Source organism: Loxodonta africana, chromosome 13 (assembly GCF_030014295.1).
Source record: "Loxodonta africana isolate mLoxAfr1 chromosome 13, mLoxAfr1.hap2, whole genome shotgun sequence".
In the NCBI taxonomy this organism is placed as follows: Eukaryota; Metazoa; Chordata; class Mammalia; order Proboscidea; family Elephantidae; genus Loxodonta; species Loxodonta africana.
The window spans coordinates 72232055-72256128 of record NC_087354.1 but is presented as its reverse complement, the minus strand read 5'-3'; the positions used below and the strand labels follow the sequence as shown (position 1 = coordinate 72256128).

Below are 24074 nucleotides of genomic sequence, written 5' to 3'. Positions count from 1 at the left end.
CAGTGAGAGATGGTGATAGCTTTGGGGTCTTTGGGGAAAAAAATATGGTATTGCTGTATTTGAGCTGAATCCCCCACCCCCCGCCATTAACAAGTGGTTGGGAGGGGCAGATTTCCGTGAGTGCTACAAGGAGAATGAGTTAATATGGTTCCTAGGTTTTATTTCTAGGCTTTCCAAAAAGAAATATGCACAGATACATAACGAGGTTTTGCATTTGCTTTCTGTGGGTTGTTATCACTTGGGCTCTGTTATGATCCAGGATGATGCACAACAGCGTGACTTCGGAGAAAGAGTCTGTGAGCCACGAAGAAGGCCTGTCTTCTGCCTCCTGATTATCCCCTCTGCCCTGAGTAATTTCACTCCGTGTGATTCCCAAAATGCCTGCTGAGCTTCAATAGTTTGGACCCATTTGATTTAAATTCCATACCATATAATTCCATCTATTAAAGTAAAATTTTAACATTTAAAACACTTGGTTTATTGGAACTTATAAAAATCCAACAAGTATTTTCAGCATACTTTTTGATCAAGAGAAAATGTGAAGAATGTTTGATCTATACAGCAGATAAGTCTTTAAACAAGACTGGAAACAGCTTTTCTTAGGGGAAACGATACCTTTCCTTATATTGTTGTATGTGGGATTTTGAAGACCATTAGCATACATTCCCATAGGTGAGGGACCTTAGGCAGCACAGACTTTTTACTAGAAATCCATTGAGTGTTAGTGAAACCAGTTACCTGAAAAGAACCTAACAATCATAAATCTACCCTTATGCTTTTGTTGTTTTTTCTTTCCTTTCTTTTTTGTATTTCCTGAATTGTCTAACCTGCTTCCTGGATTAGGAAATGTTTTGCCAAACTTTGAAGCTAGAGTCCTAGCATTGAACAGTTCTTTATTTAGAGATCAGGACCTAGGAACAGGGAAATCTTTTTTCAGCTTTGAAATTACTCTGTGTTTGTCTGTGTGTCTTCTGATTTGTGGAGAGAAAAATGATTGATACAGTTTAGAGTACTGGAAATTAATATTTCGCATGTAAAGCATACTCATGAAAATCTTAATGATAAAGTTTATAAAAATGAACGCTTATATTTTAACCTGCTTTCTAGGGTCAATAATGAGGCTTCCTTAAACTCTAAGTTTATAATCATAGAAAACTCTATTTCAAATTTTACATAAAGGGAAGACATACAATAGATAGTAATCCTCTCCCTCCCCCTCCCCTGCCCCTGAGAAATATTCTTAGATCTAGAAAACAAAACGTTAGCATTGACATGCTTAAGTGGCGCTGTCCTCTGGGCCCACCATTATCCATCTGTCCTTTGTTTACTTTGGCTTATACTTAGATTGCTTTCAGTTACCATCAGTCTTCCTTCAAACTTTCGTTTTCCACTGAGGAATAAATACCAAGATAATTCAAATTAAAACAAAAATCTCAACCCCAACCCCACAGAATGGTAACTTGGGAAACAATCACACCAAACATGTATTCCTGTAGATCTGAATAATCTTAATTATTGATAAACAGTTGTCATTAGATATAATTACAGTAATTTCAAAAATAACATTGTATTTCATGGAATGTAGAGCTTCTTGGGAAGGGTGGGAAGCAGTGAATCAGGGCTAAAGTATTTGTAAGGGGGCTTTTTAAAACACACCATGGGTCCAGTTTTGTGGCAAGTTGTATAACTTATGAAGGTTAACAAATTCATATTGGGTTTCATTATTTGCTTTTTTAAAAAACATATTTCCCAAGTTTGTGGACTTTTAAGAAAAAAAATGGTTGTTCTCATGACCAATTCTTTCTGTTGTGGGAAATATCACATAAACTTTCTAATTATGGTGGGTTTCCCTTCAGAAATAAGTTTTTGAACTCTGAAAATCAGATGAAACCAAGCACCTTGTTCCACTTATCCCCTTGCCTTTGAGTATGTCACTTGAGGCCTCCCCTTGTCACTAAGCATGCAGGCCAGTTCCAGTGTCTGGCTACATGCAGCTCAGCCAGTATGGTGCAGTGTGATATGATGCCCCTTTGGCTTAAATCCCACTTGGAAGTCTTTACAGTCAACAGAAGCCATGAGGGGCACTGTGGGGACACAGCTGTGCAATGTGCACTCCAGGAAAAGACTGTGATAATCATGCCCCTGGGTGTAACATCCTGGGTTGGATGCTGGCTAGACATGAAGTGACCGCAGGATCCAGGTGACGTGGAACTAGAAGCACTGAAACCAGGCCCCTGCCTTCATCGTAGAGGCCCCTAACCTTTTTTTGGTCACAGATCTTGTGCATTCAGTGAAACCTATCCCTCCCCCCCCAGCCGCCAGAAAAACACAGGCATATATGTCTATCTTGCATGGAATTTCACAGAACCCATTAAACCAAAACCAAACCCATTGCCGACTCATAGCGACCCTCTAGGATGGAGTAGAACTGCCCCATAGGATTTGCAAGGAGCGCCTGGTGGAGTTGAACTGTTGGCCTTTCGGTTAGCAGCCATAGCTCTTAACCACTACGCCACCAGGGTTTCCACAGAACCCACTCAGCCTACCTTAATTGTTGGTAAAACAATTTGGAGGCTGGACTAGTTTTTGTTTTTGTTTTTTTTTTTGACAGCATTTGCCTTCCACGTACCGTAGGATGGACCTTCCCCAACCTCCCCTCTCAGGAGAGGGGAGACTGCTCCAAAGACAGCCAAGTGTCTGGGTTTAGGACTACAATTTATTATTTTTTTCCGCACAGTTCCATAGTGAGTGGTACTTACCTGCTTTCTGGGCCTATCTGCTCCTTGTTGATGACACAGTGTCATTCATCAACCATACTATAAAGCCAATCCAAATCAAGAAAATATAGATTACTATCAGAATCCTCGTCTCTAGTTCCATTTATAAAGGCTTTTGGTGTCTTGGAAAGCAGAGGATTAGTTTAGTTTTAAAATAGTATTCTTCAGGCTAAATAGAGAGCCTAGTTCATCCTTGTGGTTTGGCACTGATCGAGCCACAAATAAGGCCTATTATTATTATTTACTAAGCTGTGCTGTGGTCATTCACAGGGTGGGTTTCTCATTAACAATCTTGCCGGGGGCCAGCCTCAGCAAAGAACAGGGTCACCAGAGGAGGGGTAGAGTTTGGCGAAAAAGAATGAGAGGTAGTGTGTCTTATATTTTCATTTTGCAGAAAAAGAAGCCTCTGCTCTTTATTTTTTACATGGTCTTTTATATCATAAGCTTACAAAAGCATAACATCGCATGATCAATAAAGGGGCAGTACAAGATATAATCATAAACATCATTTCCCAGAGACATAATTTTCCAAGTGACACATAGTACAGTTCCGCATACATACACAAGTACAATGAGTTTTTTGTTTAATTGAAGAGAATATTTTGTTGATATATTTTTACACAAAATAATAATTGACTTCATATTGCTTTACACTTATGCTTAATCTTGCAATACCTTCCACAGTTTTTTATAACAATTAATCTTTTTGCAAAATCATTGTTACATAGGCTTTGTCCATCTTGTCCAGGGTGGTCAAGTTCCTGAAGCCCAGCCACTTTGGGTTACGTCATATTGTCCACGATTATGCCAAGGACAATTAGCCCAATCTCTATACCCAAAGACCAGTCAAGCGCAGCAGTGAGCGGGGTAGACGAGCAGGTTGACCTGTAATTGGCTGAGAAATTGGCTGAGAGAACTCACTGCCTTTTGTTTTTCTACTTTTATGGGATCATGTGTGGGTGGTGGTTTAATCACAAAAGGGGCCTTGGTAAATACCAGGATTTCACCATCCTATTCTTGTTTTCCATAGTCGAGCTATTTGTTTTTCCCCTAAGACAACTTCATGTTGATCCCCAAGTAACACACGGGCTGTCCCTACCCGAGATTTCACCAGGGGATTATGAGTAGGACGCCCCCCGTCCAAAGGTCCCTAAATCTATAATGGAATTTTATGCTTATACATTCTGCTATATACAGGCTGAAAATGAAATAGAAACATAACACAGATGACAGAGATATTCCTGACTTTTCAGGAATTCTTCGATGTTTATGCTGGGGGCAGTGGGTGCAGAGGGGCCGCCCTTGCAGCCTGGCTCTTCCTGACTTTTCAGGAATTCTTCAATGTTCATGCTGGGGGCAGTGGGTGCAGAGAGGCTGCCCTTGCAGCCTGGCTCCTCCTGACTTTTCAGGGATTCTTTGATGTTTATGCTGGGGGCAGTGGGTGCAGAGGGGCCGCCCTTGCAGCCTGGCTCCCAGCACAATCTGTTTTCTTTTTGTTTGGACTGTGATGCAGGGAAACCTGTTTTTTCTACCTGTGAAAAAGTCTTGAAACATCTCCCCTTCTCCACCATGCTCCCCTGATTTTCAGTCACTACCAGTAGAATTACCTGTAAGGGTTTGGTTTTGTTGGTGTTTCTTGGTTTTGTTTTTTTTTTTTCTGTTCATTGAATGAACTAGAGAGAAATATACTCTGTGAGACATATCAGGGAAATACATATTCTTAGTAAGGACAAAGAGGGGGGCCGCTCTGAGATACCATGAGGCCTAGTTGAGACCGCCTTCATTAGGACAGGAGTTTTGGCGGCCCAAAGAGGAGGCAGAAGCTTTTCCTTGAAATGTAAATTAAGCTGAAGTAAATCGCCACTTTTATAATCCTCCATAAATCATCAAATTGAGAGGTTTAATTTTATAATCAGAAACTGTCTGAGGCATTTCAGAAAGCAGATTCTATCTTAATTAACCCTGAGTTTTCAACCGTTGATGCTTCATAGTCAGGAAGGCATTATTTGAAATTTAGCAACACGTGGCCCTTAAAATCAAACTATAGCATATAGCATGGATCTAGTCCTAAAATAGGATTTTTGGACAAATTCTGAGGCTGTAATTAAAAGCTTTAGGCATGATGGGAATTAGGAACAATTATTTAAGTCTGTACAGAGGTGGATAATATGCTGCCTGACCTTGAATTGATTTGTATTTTTGTCTGTTTTTTCCTAAAGGTGAGACCACTACTCCTCGGGCTGTTCTGACAGGCCACGACTATGAGGTCACATGTGCTGCGGTCTGCGCTGAGCTGGGTCTGGTGTTAAGTGGCTCTAAAGGTAAAGCTCAGCACCTTCATAAATGTATGCATTTCTTGGTATCTTCTAGTGACAAATGACCAAATATGAATTTGGTTCCTTTTTCTCTAAAGCCGTGTTTGTCTGTTATGGTCATCGTTAGCTACATAGGGTCATTTGCATCTAAGTTCATTAAAATTAGATAAACCTGGAAATCCACTTTCTCGGTGGCACCAGCCCTATTTCAGGTGCTGCATATCCACACGCAGCTAGCAGCTACTGCAGTAGTGCAGAGATTCAACATTTCCATCATCACAGGAAGTTCTGTTGGACAGCACTGCTGAGTTTTAAGAGTTTAAGATGTTTTAAAAGATAGCCCATACTTTTCTCATCTCTGTGAGGCAGGGACAAGGATATTTGTTTATTCTTCTGAACTCTGACTGGGCTGGACGCCATCTCACACTGGAGTGGAAACTCTTGACCCAGCCTGTTTTAACCTCCAAATATTGGGACTAGGCAGGAACTAGCGTGGCACTGAGAATGGAGTGGAAAGGTATGTGAGCCGATTTGCCTAGAGGTTTCTGCTGGTAGGTAGCATCAGCATACGTTAAGGCCAAAGATTCCAAGCCAGCTTTCCAGGAGCACATGAAGCAAATCCGGATCTGGCCAGAGCTGTTATCAGTTCATGGCTTATTCCATTGTAGTCATTTATCCATCTCCCTGTCTCTGCTTTGAGCAAAAATACAAGTACTAGAATCTCATGTTTTTAAGGCTTAGCTCGGGGGGAACCATGGAGTATTTGAGTCACCTTCCCTGTGTCCTGAGTTGTAGTACTGAGTCTAGCTAACAAGGCTTCTTCAAAGCATGGTGTTTAAAAACCCAGCTGGTCAAAACACTGATAGAGTAATAATGACAGCAAGAATTCTATAACTGCTGGATTTTTTGTTGTTGTGTTCCTTCTTATACCGAGTAATGTCATACATCCAAAGCCAACATGAGTTCTTGGACTCTATGTGGTCTGAATCAGGCATATGCAGAATGAATCTATCACATTACAGGCAGTCCTTTTTCTACATGGAAGTGCAGGGCCATAAAAATGACCATGCAAACTGGAGCTATGCAAAGTGATCTCCATAATGAATATGAGTTTGATTGTTCCATGACCTTTAAAAATATTTGTCAAAATACTAAAAGCTCTCTCTCTGTTATAAATGTATAACCAAAAGCAAAAAACCAAATCCATTCCCAACAAGTCGATTCGAACTCATAATGACCTCATAGGACAGGGTAGAACTGCTCCATAGGGTTTCCAAGGAGCAGTTGGTGGATTCAAACTGCCGACCTTTTGGTTAGCAGCCAATCTCTTAACCACTGTGCCACTAGGGCTCCATAAATGTATAGAAATATTTTAAAAAATAGTAAAACTCATGTTTATTTAATACACTATAATTTGAAACATTGAGAATTAAAGGATTTTATTTCTTCGTGGAAAACACGTCAAGAGTACTGGTTTGAACATGGCATGCCGCCTTCTCATGTTGTAACTCACGATATGGAGCAAGCATCTTTTCTTTGCCTTGGCAAATTGTCATATTCCTTCCTAAGTTTGGTTCACCTTCCAACATTTTATCCTTTATGCTTTCGATGTTGTAAAATATCCCCTACAATTTCTTTAATGTGAAGTTTTTTGCTGGCATCACTTCTGGGACTTCTTTAACATTTTTGTCAAAACCACTTTTCTCATTTATGTTGATAAGTTAACCTTCACTAATTTCCTCCGGCTACATATTTACAGTCTCCAGAATGGCGACAGTGTCGACATCCTACAGTCAGCTATTTCTTCTGTTACTCAGTTCGCATTCAATGTGAATTCTGCTTTCAGTGTTATCCCTTTTCATTTCTTTACTGCAGTCTCATTTTTGTTGGCCAGTTCCCTCTTTGCATTGCCCATTTTGAGGTTACACGCGTCTATCAGTAGGAGATAAGGAAGCAGCACAACTACATGGTCTGCTGTCTGTGCATGAACTGAATGATAAATGCTCAGTGACCAGTCACCGACAGACTTTGAAAGAAGTGATGTGATTCATCACTGATCACGACGCACATCTGTTATTTATGTAGTGCTCTGTGGACTAAAGACTAGTGGACTAGCAGCCAAGTTTGTACTTCATGCTGTTAGTGTAGTAACTGAAATTTCAACCATATTGTTGGAGGACTGGTGTTATTTAAAGCATGATAGCGGAAACATGTGCATATTGGAACTGTGCGATGCAAGGACTGCTGTATGTATTTCTGTTTGCGAAACCATATCTTCAAAAGGGCATGCTTTCAGTAGTCACAGGGGGAGCAGGTAATGATCCCAGGTGGCCAGGAGAGTAAAGGGCATATGCCCCCAGTTTACCTTCTTGTCTAACTCAGACTTGCCTTGGAACTTACTCATCACACAAGCAATTGTTGTTACCTACTTGTTTGCTTTGCATATAGCAGACACTCAATAAAAATAAAACAGCTCTGTGTGTAGGAGTTATTCAGCAGTTCCCTCATCCACTCAGTCATCTCACCCTGGGGAGCTGGGAGTGCTGGATGCTGCTGCGTGCTTTGGGGGACAGCGGGGAAGTGAACTAACCCAGCTGACAAGGAGAAGCAGCAGAAGGGTCTCTATGTGAATTGATTTAGGGGGGCTAGCAGAGACCCCCTTTCAATGTAAAGTAGTAGTGGGAGGGAAGAATATGGCAGAAGCCTGATTATAAGAGCTGTAGGTAGTAGCAGAACTGAAGAAATGAATTGGAGGAAGGAGGCTTAGGCCTTCAGAGCCACCCTTACAGGCTCTCCCTGCCAGGCCCACAGCGCTGTTAGCGTCGGGGACCCCGTGAAACACAGGGAGAGAGGTTCAGAGCGTACCTGAGGGCAGCCCCATGTTTGAATGCTTCTGAGCCTTCCTTGAGGCTGTTCTAGGACTTGGAATTTGTCCTCTTTTCTGAGTTCTTCCAGCTTGTATCACGAATTGGCATAATGAGTTTCATAAGTAACTTCCTGTCTCTTGAGGAAAAGTGAACTTGAACGTGTATGACTCAGCCCTCTCCTCTCCCAAGAGGAAGAGATCTGACATGCACAAAGGGGAGATTTTACAAAATCACTTGTGTATAAGATCTATATGTTTTTAAGGTTTTCTGTGACAGTAGTGTGGTACTTTGTTTGACAGGTGCTCAAGATTCTAATCACATTTGTCTGTTTTCTTTTTAAAAAATTAATTTTGCCTTTTATTTCTTTTACCAGAAGGACCATGTCTCATACATTCCATGAATGGAGACCTGTTGAGGACTTTGGAGGGTCCTGAAAATTGCCTGAAACCAAAGCTCATTCAAGCCTCAAGAGAGGGTCACTGTGTCATATTCTATGAAAACGGCCTCTTCTGTACGTTCAGTGTGAATGGAAAACTCCAGGCCACTATAGAAACAGATGATAACATAAAGGTGAGTGCCCTGTAGAATTTTCAGCGTTCTTGATTTTTACCTCAAAGTGTGGAAGGTATGGAGGGACAGAGTTCACTAAGGACACCTCTGTTACTGAGTTGTTGAGGGCCTCTCTTCCATGCCGACAGAAAGCCATCAGGTAGCACTTGGACAACACTCATACACCCCACAGCATGTCCCAGCTGTACTGACTGCATGGCTCAGCCAGGACGCTTTGCTGTGAGATCACTAAGGGCAGCGGAGGATGGTGCTTCAACAGAAGAGGTTTTTCTAAGGGCTTGTGAAGCCATTCTGGGTGGCTTTTCTGTGATGCTGTGTGTGTTTTTGTTTAAGAAAGTTCATTGCACATTGTTGTTTCCTGAGCACCAAAGCTAAGGTTAGGTTACACCTAACTGGGTCGTCTTTACAACTGAATAGGTGGAAGCAGCAGGGACTATGGCTATTTAGGATCAGCATCTCATTTCAGATTTCACTTTTCACATTCAGATTTCACTGGATAACAAGACCAAAACTTGTGAAGGGAATCAGGCTTCAGGTTGTGATGTATACTAGGCAGACCTTTTTCGCTGTTGGTATACAAGGAATGTAACCCCATCAGCCTTCTGGGGTATTGCATGATTTGTATCACAGTATACGAGGTCGAAGAGAAGAGTAAGGACTGTTCTTTTAGAAGTCGACTTTTTCAAGATGCTGCTTTTCTCACCTCCAAGCTCCTTGGTACAGATAAGGTAAAAGGAAGCTGTGGTGTCTCATTTTCCAGAACGGGCATAGGGATGCACTTGACCTGTGTACAGTGAGGGAACCCCAGACATGTTAGGGTTGGGGGAGGGTCAGCTCGGGACTTTTTACTCATTGCTATGCCTGACCTGGGTGGCTTGGATGACATTAAAATTCTCCCAGTCTGCTAGATCGAGTCTGATCACCCCCTTCTCCAACAAAATACTGGGGTCAGGAAGTACTAAGGAACAAAAACCCTAGGTACAGATCATGTTGATGAAATCAGCCCATATTGCCTCTCTAAGGAGCCCTGGTGGTGGAGTGGTTAAATGCTCAGCTGCTAACCAAAAGGTGGGTGGTTCAAACCCACCAGTCGCTCTGCGGGAGAAAAGACGTGGCAATCTGCTCCTTAAAAAGGGAAACCCTACAGGGAAGAAGGAAACCCTATGGGGAAGTTCTGTGTCATACAGGGTCACTATGAGTCGGAATCGACCCCATGGCACACAACAACAACATACCGCTGTATTCCAGGATTGATTTCTTAATTCAACAAGCTGCTTCCTTTTTTCTCTTCCTCCACTTCTCACCATGATTTTTCTCCACTGCAGGTTGCCTGCCTCCTCTACAAGGGCACATACACAGAGACACACTCTTATTTTTCCTTCTTTCCCATAATGCTTCATTTAAACCAAGTGCACATCAGAGGGTTTCCTTGCCTCTTTTCTTTACAACAGGAATGTTGATAATCTGTCACTTTGGGTTGCGATTATATTGTCAGCTACACTAATAAATCTGTAAAATAATTTGAAATCCCTTGCTGGTTGAAACAATTTCTGTGGCGTTTCAGTCAGTACCAAAGGCTCTGGGAAGTTCCTTAAGGCCGCAGGAGGGAGGCTTTCTGCAGACCGTTCGCACACACAGGCTTTTCCTCTCTGCCCTGTAGCCATTGTTTTTTCCCTCTGTAATATTTCCCACTGGATTTTAGGCTTAAACAATCCAGTGCCTTTTCCCCAGCACTCCTGCACTTTATCATCCTAAGTTGCAGGTGGCAACTGTGTGATTAAAGCGAGCTTGCCTAGAATGAGCATGACCTGCCACAGCTCCAGAGACTGACATGTTCAGAGTTAACTGCGTCGGGAAGGAAGGAAGGAAACCACAGGTTGGGAATACGAGACATCACAGAGCAAAGATCTCTGGCTCCATCCTGCAGTCTGAGCCTATATAAGGAAAGGAGACCATGGAAACAAATTAGTCATCAGCTCAGGCCAGAAAACAGGTTTCTTTGAAATACCAAGAACCCTGCAGGCAGGCAGCCTGGGGAACCTCACCACTAATCAAGACTTCCCACCTGTTTTTATTTTAAATGCCAGATTGTTCAGTGGCATTTCGGTTAACGGCATATCATACTACATCCAATGTTTAGATGTCTTAATGAATAACTTGAATTTAAGTAGGCAGCCTGCACAGAGCAGCAAAGTTATTTTATCCTAAACAAAGGCTAACCACTATTTCACCCATAGGAATTCATTTATTTTCTTTTCCTGAGGCTGTGTTTTGGGATACAGCCGTCCCCAGCAGACTGCTGTGGCTGCCGGTGCGTCATCTGCTGATGCTGTGGAAGCCAGCGCAGCTCCAGTGCTGGCCCGGCTCTCAGGAGTGCAGACGGTGAAACAGGGCATCTCTGGGGCCCTCGGAGGCTCTCTAGTCATGACCAAGCCTGGCTGCTGAGAGGCGTGTTAGGATGAACAACTGCGTGATACTGGTTTGGGCGGGGCGGGAGATGGGGTGCTCAGTGACTGCTAGTTCGCCTGGCTCTTGCCTCCAGAGCATTTGAAAGGTGCCTCAATGAGGGCCAACAACATATTTTTTTTTCACCTGGGCAGGCACCTGGCTTATTAAAATGTTTTGGATGCTGATAAATATATAGTCCTTAAAGTTTAGGCTTTATTTAGTTCCAGACACAACTAGGATCCGAGATTACTTAACAGAACAAAGTTAAAGATTAATGGTTTTAATCCGTGTTTTAATATAGCATTTATCCAGTAAAAAGCCTGAAAGTGTAAAACACAAGTGAACCACAACCTTAAGGTTAATGGATTTTCATCAGCTGAACTTTGTAAGTGTGAAAATAAGTGTAGCAAATAATTATTTGTGTGAGGTGGAGAGGGAGAAAAGGAGGTCGTAAGATTAGCTTTTGGAGAAGGGCGATACCTTTTACAGCAGGTCGGCAAACTCTTTCTATAAAGAAACAAAACATAAATAGTTTAGGCTTTACGGGCCGTGTAGTCTCTGTTACAACTGTTCTTGAAAGCAGCCATAAATGAATGGGTATGGCTCTGTTCCAGTAAATTCTATAATTTTCACGTCACAACATTTTTTTTCCAACCATTAAAAAAATGTAAAAAGAGCCATACATAAACAGGCAGTTGTCTGGATTTGGCCCGTGGACCTTAGTTTGCCAAACCCCGTTTTATATGATTGAAAAGGCAAAGTCTATGTCCACGCCGCCTGCTTAATACTGCAGGAGAGGACAGAGACGCTGGGCTGGCTGACAGTAGCCCCGGCTGAGCACTCACAGTCCTGAGACAGGAAAAAAAAATGCTTAGCCTAGGGCTTAACCACTCTGGGAGCTGTGGTTCTCTACTAAGTCTTCCCAACTGTGTTAAAAATCCAGTGGGTCTAGGGAAAATGCTAAAGCTGGTGGTCTTCTACCTTGGGGCCATAGCCCCAAAGGCAGCTGTATTCTGTTGGGGACATGAGGCCAGCTGCCACTGCCTGCTCGGCATATCCACAACACATCTGGCAAGATAGATGATCAGGAGGCTTCTCAGTTTGGAGGGCTGGTCCCAGTCCAAAACATTCACCATCACGTAGCATCTATAGAATGGGAAGAGTCTGCCACCTCATCCTTAAATAACAAAACTCCTAAAGAACATACATACACACACTTTATCTCTTCCCTGCAGTGCAGTAGCTACACTACTACAATGTAGGAATTTAATCAACCACAGGGTGGGGGCTGAACTTTAGGCCACATCTCCACTGAACATTGCTGTGTCTCATAGGCCATGCAGCTGAGCCGGGATGGGCAGTACCTGCTCACGGGAGGAGACAATGGAGTGGTCAGGGTGTGGCAGGTGTCTGACCTCAAGCAGCTCTTCACCTATCCAGGCTGCGATGCTGGGATCCGGGCCATGGCCTTGTCTTATGACCAGAGGTAAGACTGGACTCATGGGCCACAATGGCGGTGTTCAAAGCTGTGGAGGGAATTTACTTAAATGTTCAGTGGATAAGCTGAATTGTGGGAGTCAACTGTGCAAAGGAGCCAATGAAATGTCTGGGCTTCCAAGAGCACTTTTTTAGAAGTGTGATATCTTTTGAATGGCATTGAAACTCTTGAAAAAAATCGAGTTGTCCAGGGATAGGATTTGAGTAGCAAAGGCTCTGATTACATTGCTGAAAAGCTTTATATTTCCTTAAAGTACCTTTAAAAAAAAAAAAAAAAAGAGTCTCATTGGGGGAGAGCAATTAGGAGTATATAGCAAGGTGTATATAAATTTTTGTATGAGAGACTGACTTGATTTGTAAACTTTCACTTAAAGCACAATAAAAACTTAAAAAAAGAGGCAGAGCCAAGATGGCAGACTAGTCAGATGCACTAAGCCATCCTGCTGCAACAAAGATCAAAAAAAAAAGAGTAAAACATTCCCAGACCTCAATCCTAGAACCTTAAATGAAAGGATAAAGTATCAGATTGGAAGTCACTGGGTAGAAGAAGAAACTGATACAAAATGGGGACAGAATAGAGATATGGAGTGGAGCTTCCTGAACAGCATGACTCAGTGTTGCCATCTTGGAGTAAAGCCAACAACCCTGCATGCAGAAAGGCACCTCCACAGAATTCCCAGTAGGAGATAGTCCTGGGTGTGTCCACGCCATACCTGTAAGTAAAACCATGTTTGCTGGCTACAGCTCAAGGAGAAGCCCAGACTCACCCAGTAACCACAGGAGCGTAGTCCTACAACACCCACCCTGGCCCAGATGGCTTCACTGGAAAATTCTACCAAATATTCAGAGAAAAGCTTGCACCAGTACTACTCAAACTATTTCAGAACAGAGAAAAAAAAGGAATACCTCCAAATTCATTCTATGAAGCCAGCATAACACTGATATCAAAGCTAGGCAAAGCTACAAAAAAAATAAATTACAGACCAGTATCTCTCATGAACACAGATGCAAAAAATCTCGCCAAAAGAATTCAGCATCTCATTAAAAATATATATATATTATATCATGACCAAGTGGGATTCATATTAGGTATGCAAGTACGGTTCAACATTAGCAAATCAGTGTCATCCACCACATAAATAAAATCACATGATCATCTCAGATCATCTCAGTCCACATAGAAAAGGCATGTGATAAAGTCCAACACCCATTCCTGATAAAAACTCTTAATAAAATATATAAAGAAGGGAAGTTCCTTAACATAATAAAAGGCATCTGTACAAAGCCAACAGCCAACATTATTCTCAACAGACAGGCTGAAAACATTTCTCTTGACAATGGGAAGAAGACAAGCATGCCCTTTATTACCACTTCTATTTAACATTGTGCTGGAAGTCCTAACTAGAGCAATAAGGCAAGAAAAAGGACTAAAGGGCATCCAAATTGATAAGGAAGAAGTAAAACTATCCCTCTTTGCAGATGATATGATACATAGAGAAGAACCCTAAAGACTCCACAAGAAAGCTACTGGAATTAATAGATTCAGCAAAGTAGCAGGACACAAGATAAACATACAAAAATCAGTTGGATTCCTATACACCAATAAAGAGAACTACGAAAAGGAAATCAGGAAAGTAATACCATTTATAATAGCACCTAAAAAAATAAAATACTTAGGAATAAATCTAACCAAGGATGTAAAAGACCTATACAAAGAGAACTACAAAACAGTACTACAGGAAACCAAAGGCAACTTACATAAATGGAAGAACCTACCATGCTCATGAATAGGTAGACTCCACGTTGTGAAAGTGTCAATTCTACCCAAAGCAGTCTACAAATATAATGCAATCTTGATGCAAATACCAACAGCATTCTTTAATGAGATGGGAAAACTCATCAATAACTTTATATGGAAAGGAAAGAGGCCCCGGACAAGTAAAGCATTACTGAAGACTAAGAACAAAGTAGGAGGCCTTGCACCACCTGACCTTAAAAGCTACTATATAGCTACAGTAGTCTAAACAGCCTGGTACTGGAAAAATGACAGACACATTGACTAATGGAACAGAATCAAGAACCCAGATGTAAATCCATCTACCTACGGCCGCCTGATCTTTGACAAAGGCCCAAAGTCCATTAAATGGGGAAAAAACACTTTTTAACAAATGGTTCTAGCAAAACAGGATGTCCATCTGCAAAAAAAAAAAAAAAAAAAGAAACAAGATCCCTACCTCACACCATATCCAAAAACTAATTCAAAACAGGTCAAAGACCTAACTATAAAACCAAAAATAATAAAGACCATGGAAGAAAAAGTAGTGTCAACACTAGGGGCTCTAATATATGCCATAAACAGCATACAAAGCATAATTAACAATACACAAACACCAGAAGATAAGCTAGATAAATGAGATCTCCTAAAAATTAAACACACTCATCAAAAGACTTCACCAAAAGAGTAAAAACAGACCGTACAGACTGGGAAAAAAATTTGGGCTCTGACATATCCAACAAAGGTCAATCCATAGGAAAATCCAACACCTCTACAACAAAAAGACAAATAATCCTGTTAAAAAATGGGCAAAGGATATGAACAGACACTTCACCAAAGAAGACATTCAGGTGGTGTCTTAGTTATCTAGTGCTGCTATAACAGAAATACCTAAAAGTAGATGACTTTAACAAAGAGAAATTTATTCTCTCACAGTCTAGTAGGTTATAAGTCCTAATTCAGGGTGTCAGCTCCAGGGGAAGGCTTTCTCTCTTTGTCAGCTCTGGAGGAAGGTCCTTGTCCTCAATCTTCCCCTGGTCAAGGAATTTCTCAGGCATGGGGACCCTGGGTCCAAAGGACGCTCTGTGCTCCTGGTGCTGCTTTCTTGGAGGTATTAAGTCCCCAGTTCTCTGCTTGCTTCCCTTTTATCTCTTGAGGGAGAAAAGGTGGTATGGGCCCCACCCCAGGGAAACTCCCTTTACATTGATCAGATTGAGGAGGTAACCTGAGCAAGGGTGGTGTTTACAATCCTACCCTAATCCTCTTTAGCATAAAATTACAATCACAAAATGGAGGACAACCACACAATACTGGGAATCATGACCTAACCAAGTTGACACATATTTTTAGGGGGACAAAATTCAATCCATGACAGGTGGCTAACAGATACATAAGGAAATGCTCACGATCATTAGTCATTAGAGTAACGCAAATCAAAACTACAATGAGATAGCATCTCACTCTGACATTATTGTCACAAATAAAAAAAAGCAAAACAGAAAATAACATATGTTGGAGAGGTTGTAAGGAGATTGGAACTCTTATACACTGCTGGTTGGAATGTAAAATGGTACAACCATTTTGGAAAACAATATGGCACTTCCTTCAAAAGCTAGAAATAGAAATGCCATAAGATCCAGCAATCCCACTCCTAGGAATATATCCTAGAGATAGAAGAGCCATCACATGAATAGACATGTGCACACCCATGTTCACTGTAGCATTATTCCCAATAGGAAAAAATGGAAACAACCTAAGTGCCCATCAACAGATGAATGGATAAACAAACACACAATGGAGTATTCTGCAGTGATAAAGAACAATGATGAATCCGTGAAACATCTCACAACGTGGAAGGATCTGGAGGGTATTATGCTTAGTGAAATAAGTCAATCACAAAAGAACAAATACTGTATGAGACCACTACTATAAAAACACATGAAAATGTTTCCACACAGAAAGAAACAATCTTTGATGGCTACGAGGGAGAGGAGGGGTGGGGAAGGAAAAACACTAACTAGATAGTAGGTAGGTGGTAACTTTGGTGAAGGGTAAGACAGTACACAATAGTGGGAAAGTCAACACAACCTGACCAGGGCAAAGTCATAGAAACTTCACGGACACATCCAAACACTCTGAGAGAACAAGAACAAGCCTCTGGACAGAGAGCTGGGGACCGTGGTCTTGGGGACATCTGTCTCAACTGGCATAACATAGTCTGTAAAGAAAATGTTCTACGTCTGTGGTGAATAGTGACTGGGTCTTAAAAGCCTGTGAACAGCCACCTAAGATACAGCTACTGGTCCCCTTCCGGCCGGAGCAAAGGAGAATGAAGAAGACCAAAGATACAAGGGAAAGAGTAGTCCAAGGATTAATGAACCACAACTATGGCAACCTCCACCAGACTGAGCCCATAACAGCTAGATGGTGCCCAGTTACCACTACTGACTACTCTGGCAGGGATCACAATAGTGGGTCCTGGACAGAGCAGGAGAAAAATGTCGAACAAAATTCAAATTCACTCACACACAAAAAAAACAGGTTTGCTGGTCTGAGATGGGAGAAACCGCCAAGAGTATGGCCCCCCAGATACCCTTTTAACTCAGTACTGAAGTCACTCCTAAGGTTTACCCTTTACCCAAAGATTAGACAGATCTATATATGGACAGACTCGACGGCACTGGGGTGGGTTTATACATAGACAGGTCTACACAGGGTCACTGTGAGTTGGAATCGACTTGACAGCAACAAGTTTTTTTATATAACCAGCAATAACACACGTGAAGATCGTGCTTCATAGTTCAATCATGTATACGAGACTAATGGGCACACTAGCCCAAAAGCAAAGATGAGAACCTGGGGTGGAGAAGAGGAAAGTGTTGACACATTGTGGGGTTGACAACCAGTGCCACAAAACAATTCGTGTATTAACTGTTCAATGAGAAACTAATTTGCTCTGTAAATTTTCAGCTAAATCACGAATTTTTTTTCAGAGCTGTAAACATGTTTAATGTAAAATGCCTTCGTCTTTGTGCCTGAGGACTCGGCTGAGCACCTTGGCTTATTTCTTAACCACCCCCCCCACCCCCGTGGTAAATTTGGGGAGGGTCATCTTTGTCTGGCACCTTATTTACTCTTAATACTCAGTCCCTTATTTTAGTTCTTAATTCTAATGTGAGGTACAGGAAGGATATTGAATATGACTTCACCTCTAAGGGCTGATCCTGGCCACCCTGCAGAGGAAGGGCTAAGGCCGTGGGCTCGGCCTCACAGCAGCTCTGAGAGAGGCGCCCCTCAACTGCCCGCCCTACTGCTTTCATCTCATTGTCCCCACTGCTGCCTTCTCAAGGACAGATGCCAGCAGCGGCTCTGTCTTCAGTGTCATTCAGTAGGTTCCTGTGTTCTGAGGACTAGGCCTCCACCCAGAGTGTAATGGACACAGAATAGTCCTTTGAAGAGGGCAGCCTGGCCAAATCATGGTCAGCCCTCTGCCTTCATGCTCCTCACAGAGCATCTACTTGTCAGAGGTGATCCCTGTCACTTGATTGCTGCTGCTTGCACAAGCAAATACTCTGAGATCGTGATGCTTTTCTTTGATTCTGACGCCACTATAAAGGCCAGGCCCTCCTGCCAGGCCAGCCCAGCCCCTTAGAAACGACAGAGGCTGTTCATCCTGCACCCCACTCCTGCCCACACCTGCCCTTTCAGTGAAAAATCAAGCTGTGGCTTGGGTCCTTGCAGAGCATCAGGAGGAGACAGCACCCCAAGCTTCCTCAGGATGGCATTCTCGTCATCAGAACAGCACCTGAGTTCTCACAAATGCAGGCTTTCTGCCAGCTTCTCCAGTTACCTTGTGGACTGAGGGAGGGCAGTTCTGTAGGAGCAGGGCCCTGGAAAGAAGCAGGCTTGTAAACAAACCTCCATCTGCTGTGCTTCCCCAGGTGCATCATTTCCGGCATGGCCTCAGGGAGCATCGTCCTCTTCTACAATGACTTTAACCGGTGGCATCACGAATACCAAACCCGCTACTGAGGAGTCAGCGCGTCGGCCCTGCCCGCACTGGGCAGGGGAAGTACCCCAGCATCGTTCTCTTAGAAATAGCTATTACATCTGAATGTAACTTCAATTTGCTCTAAGAAGCAAAATATTTTTTAAAGTTAATTGCTATTTTTGTAGACTTTGCTTGACTTTTTGGGGGGGAATAGCAAAGCAGAAAACTGGCTGCTGGGTTCTGTAGTTTTCAAAAATCTATATTTTTAGTCATAATGAGAAGTCTATTTTCACCAATTATGAAAACTTACAATGAGGTGAGAAAGCCGACTAATTGTAGCTATATTATGAAGAAACCTTTCCCATTTCTCTATAATCTTGAGATGCGTGATTTTAACAACAGGGAAATGGGTTAGATACTGGGATGGGGGGTTTTATGCTGTACTTTTTTCCATAACAGTTGTACTTCTTTAGCAATGTTAAAATTATGGTAAATGTAATTTAAAACATCGCAATGAATTATTTCTATCAATATTATTGTTTAAGCATACCTAGGAAATTATGGTTTGAGGGAGGTTATTTTATTATATGGTTAACAAAGAATCTAATGTTACAGCAAGTGTGAAATATCTACAGTTTTTTTCCCTGACCTATCTTTATAGCACACCCAAATGATGGAAATGGTCTCGGACTCACAACTTTGTTTCATTCACTTTTAAAGTCAATGCAAGTACCAAAGCTTGCCCTTGAGGGTTGGCCATGGCCATGATCCGAGGTGGAGCCACCCAGGCTGGGTGGCCGTACCCTGGGTTTGAGAACTGAGGCTACCAGGTGCTGTATTAAGCAACACCCATCTTACTCCTTTTGTTATTAAACTGTCTACACCTTCCTTTTTTGATTAGCAATTTGTACTATGAAACAATGTTATTTTGGTGTTGTATACTTCTACTTTTCTAGTAGATTGCTGTGTGGAATTCTGTGAAAAATATTTGAGAAAAGTCTGTATTGCATAAATAAATTCTTTGTATGTTGTGAACTTTGAGTTGAAACTGACACTCCATCTCTATTTCTCTTCCAACTTACAGAGCTCTCGTTTTTCTTCCCCTACACATTCATCTATTCTTTAAATGCAAAGATTTGCAATGGAGAAACTGAAGTTGATAGAAAAAGTGAATAAAATGGTAATTGTAATTGAATTGCTGGAATTATCTTTTTTACTCGTAACTCTTAAATACTGATAAAACAGTTATTTGCAAAGAAATCGCCAAACTCTGGTTTAGTCATGATTTTGATCAATAACCATTAAGAGACAGACTTCCTTGAATGAAAGCAGGAAGATGGGCCTTCTCTGGCTGAAGTCTCCATCTTGTTTGACTTCCCCAAATAGGAAAACTAGACCTGTATCTGAGAAGTGACAAAATAAGGGACCTTATCATTTTGTCTGCAATGTACCATTATTTTATAAACCATTAGGAAGGGAAATAGATAGTATGATGCAGGAGAGAGGGAGGGAAAGAATTTCTTAGAATCAAATACCCTAAGTTACTGGCAAATTCACTGACCAAACCACCTCACCAGTATTAACTCTGAGGCAAATATGATATTTTGGAAACTTTACAGAAAACGGTAGAAGAAAACCAGCCATACCTAAGTCATATATATGCCAGACACATGATACTTTACCTCACCGTAAGAAGCCTATTGCAAGGTTAATAGGCAGGTTCCTCTGGGAACCTAGAAATATTCAGTGCCTCCACTGCCTTCATTCTTTTAAAACTTACATCCTAAAATTATGGAAAATTAAGCAAAACACAAGTAATACTTCATAAAACAATGTAGCTGACATCAACACAAGGGCTTCTTTATGACAGAATCTGTTTAGTATGGGGAAACCCTGGTGGAGTAGTGGTTAAGAGCTATGACTGCTAACCAAAAAGTCAGCAGGTCAAGTCTACCAGGCGCTCTACTCTGTCCTATAGGGTTTCTATGAGTTGGAATCAACTAGACGGCAATGGGTTTTGGTTTTTTTGTTCAGTATGGTATTTTTTAGGACTTACTCAACATTCACTTATTTTATCCAAGTTTAACTCCTTTAAATAAAAACAAAACCATTAATTCAAATAAATGTAAACCAATCAGGAAAAAAAGTCAAAGTAGAGGTAGTTTTCTGATGAAATAGAGTGACCTAGAACGGAAGGGAAATGCTGGCACATCGCTAAGCGGAGCAGTGGCTGAAAGTGCGTGTTTGGTTTACATACAGTAACTTAAAGCTGGTTTAAAACCGCATCACCTCAAGAAATTCAGATTTTTCTCTCCATAGAACTGACTCGTGTTGACATATAACCAGTCATGTCCTTGAAGCTCTGTAGTTTAAGAAATACTACTAGATCTCTGGGGAGAAAGCACAAGGACTCAGAAAATAGAGAACATGAAAACTGACCCCCAGACACAAACTTGTAGACAACTCACTCACAAAATCCTATCCCAAAATATGCCAAACACCCATAAATATTTTTTTATAAATTAAATACAATAAAAATAACCAATTTGCCCCTTGAAATCTCATCACATTTCAGTTCTACTTAGCATACAAAACGGGAAGATTCAAAATATCTTGCCTGGGAACCACGAGCAGCTGTAGGTAGGACAACAGTCCAGATCTTATCCTGGGGCTGCTCTTGTTCATTCAGTGTCCTCACACCACCATCATCAGAGGGGCAGTAAGATGGCAGTGGCCACTTGAGCCAAGTTTACATGAGATGGCCAGGGAATGCCAGGCTCCGACATCCACTGTTCGCCCTTCTCAGCAAGCCTTGCAGCCTGAGAAAATTCGAGACTCTCCACAGCTGCTCTTAGCAAACATGACTGAATTAAACAGTGTGTGGCAATTTAGATCTACCAAGATACTTGTCAGGATAGAGATTTTCATTAGGTATCTTTGATATGTTTTCACTGGATGTAATTTCAAGAGCTCCTGGCCATGCAAATAATGGGCCTGGTTTGGTCCTTCCTGCTGCGTCACTAATGAAGGCAGCAGACCAATGACACAGGCCACTTCTGGATCAAGAAGCACAAATGTCTTTCATGTAAGCAGTTGGAGAAGTTGTGGCACCCATGTGTGTGTATGTGTGTATGTGCATGTGTATATGTAGAGTATAGAGTAGCAGACAGCCCCACAGCCTCACTTCATCAGGTAAAATCGGATTAGGCCAAACCACATCTATAAACAGGGAAGGAAGGGGGACATGCCTTAAATTCCAAAATCTGCATAACCTTTTCTTTCCCCATTGTCATCAAGTTGATTCTGGCTCATGGCAACTCCATCTGTCATGTCAGAGTTGAACTGTGCTCCTAGCTGATTTTTTACCAGGCCTTCCTTTTCAGGTGCCTCTGTGTAGACTCAAACCTCCAATCTCTTGGTTAGTAGTCCAGCATGTTAATCATTTGCACCACCCAGGGACTCCCATACCCATACACAAACCCACTGCTGTCAAGTCGACTCATAGCGACCCTATAGGACAGAATAGAACTGTCCCATAGAGTTTCCAAGAAACAACTGGTGGATTTGAACTGCCAGCCTTTTGGTTAGCAGCCGTGGCTCTTAACCACTGTGCCACCAGGGCTCCCATAGATAATGCCAGTGCCTCTAATTGCCAGTTCCTGCCTTATGAGGGGCTTGCAGCAGAAGCAAGGATGCTGCAATGTTTCAGAACTTCCTGCTTCTTAGGAGGAAGCAAAAGACCATAAAACAGCAAAAAAAAAAAATGTTTTCTTCTGTTCTCATGAGTGGGAGAAACATGCAACACCATTTTTCTTTTAGACAGATTAGAAAAGTTGAGCTCATAATGCGTCTCCCCAGGGATTTTACCATATTTCTTGGGTCCCTGGAAGTCACGAGATCACTTTAAAAACGCAAGGCTACTACTGACACTGACACATCTCTCTGGCCCTCGTTCTATGAACCAGAAATGCAGATTACCCAGATGAGGCGCTTCACATTTTTCTTTCTAATGAAAATGAGTGTGGTTTGGCCTTTAGGCAAGCTATCTTCCTTGAGACAGATTGCTCCTCTGGACACGGAAGAAGGCAATCCACAACCGTTCCGGTGAAGTTGGAGACCTTGGAGACCTCAGGGGTCATATTCCACAGCCATGAAGTGAATTATTTTTCTGTCTCTAAGTTCAGCAATAATTTTTCTTTTCCAGAAACAAGATTTTGGGTGTGGCACAGTGAGTCAGCTCCCATAAAGACTACAGCAGTTTTACTTTGTCCTGTGGAACTCTATGAGTCAGAATTGACTGGACAGCAGCTGGTTTGGTTTGGGGCAGGCTTGTGTTATTTCCACTGATGGTTGTCCCATCCTCACAATTCACCACACTCAACCCCCACAATGAGGCCATTCTGACCACACTGAAGGCCCCCGGTGTCCAGCTCTGTCCAAAATGAAAGGCTTGTCTATGTTTGAAACGAAGTCTTTGATGACGTCTATACCAGGTACACCCTTTTATTCCCCTCAGCCATTCAGTGATGGCCAGACATTTCCACAGCAAACTGTCTTTGAGCTCAAGACTTTGAGTTTTAAAAGTCAGCACCTTGAAACTCATCAGCAAAAACTAACCAAAGCTAACCAAAAGCAAAGAAGTTTCCGGAACAAACTGAATGCTTCAAAGGCCAGCATAGCGGGACCATGGTTTCAGGGGGCATCTAAGTCAACTGGCATAATAAAATCTATTAAGAAAACGTTGTGCATCCCACCTTGGAAAGAGGTGTCTTGGGGTCTTAAATGCTAGCAAGCGGCCATCTAAGATGCATCAATTGGTCTCAACCCACCTGGAACAAAGAAGAATGAAGAACACCAAGGACACAAGGTAATTATGAGCCCAAGAGACAGGAAGGGCCACATAAACCAGAGACTACATCAGCCTGAAACCTGAAGAGCTAGATGGTGCCCAGCTATAACTGATGACTGCCCTGACAGGGAACACAACAGAGAACCCTTGAGGGACCAGGAGAGCAGAGGGATGCAGACCCCAGATTCTCATAGAAATACCAGACTTAATGGTCTGACTGAGACTGGAAAGACCCTGGTGGTCATGACCCCCAGACCTTCTGTTACCCTAGGACAGGAACCATTCCCGAAGCCAACTGTTCAGACATGGATTGGACTGGACAATGGGTTGGAGAGGGATGCTGGTGAGAAGTGAGCTTCTTGGATCAGGTAGACACTTGAGACTATGTTGGCATCTCCTGCCCGGAGGGGAGTTGAGAGGGTAGAGGGGATTAGAAGCTGGTGAAATGGACACGAAAAGAGAGAGTGGAGGGAGGGAGCGGGCTGTCTCATTAGGGGGAGAGCAATTGGGAGTATGCAGCAAGGTGTATATGTTTTTGTGTGAGAGACTGACTTGATTTGTAAGCTTTCACTTAAAGCACAAAATTCAAATAAAAAAAAAAAAACTAACCAAAGCTGAACACACCAGCATCCCTCTGAAGGAAATACTTAACTCTCTCAGATCTAAATAGTCACAGGATTCACATGCCACTACTTCTGGTAACTTCCTCACCTCCTAGACTACCTACCACTTTGCCAGGCATCTCCCCCTCTCCCACCTAATGACATGGGCATCCCCTCTAAGACAGCTCTGACCACTTAGGGGGTGCAGCCTAGTTATGGGGGCATCTCCCTGGGGGTCAGAAGAAGCAAGGCCCAGCTCCAGCAACCTTGGATGAGCTAAGTGACCGTTCTGAGTTTCCTTACATCATCAGTGGGGATATTAATATATACCTCTGAGGTCTGTGGCAATAGGGTTAAATACTCTGTAAACTTCAGTGATGATTA

At 42.3% G+C, this 24074-nt stretch overlaps 1 protein-coding gene across 7 annotated transcripts in view; it reads left to right on the top strand.

The window, feature by feature from the left end:
* LRBA (LPS responsive beige-like anchor protein) overlaps positions 1-22735 on the top strand; it is a 766566-nt gene extending 743831 nt beyond the window's left edge. For all 7 annotated transcript variants that reach the window (XM_010597205.3, XM_064267558.1, XM_064267557.1 and 4 more), the window contains 4 exons: positions 4997-5098; positions 8333-8529; positions 12312-12463; positions 18190-22735. In XM_010597205.3, the coding sequence (XP_010595507.2) occupies positions 4997-5098; positions 8333-8529; positions 12312-12463; positions 18190-18280 (542 nt within the window). In that variant the 3' untranslated portion in view covers positions 18281-22735. The remainder of the gene's footprint in view (positions 1-4996; positions 5099-8332; positions 8530-12311; positions 12464-18189) is intronic.
* Positions 22736-24074: the final 1339 nt, after the last annotated feature.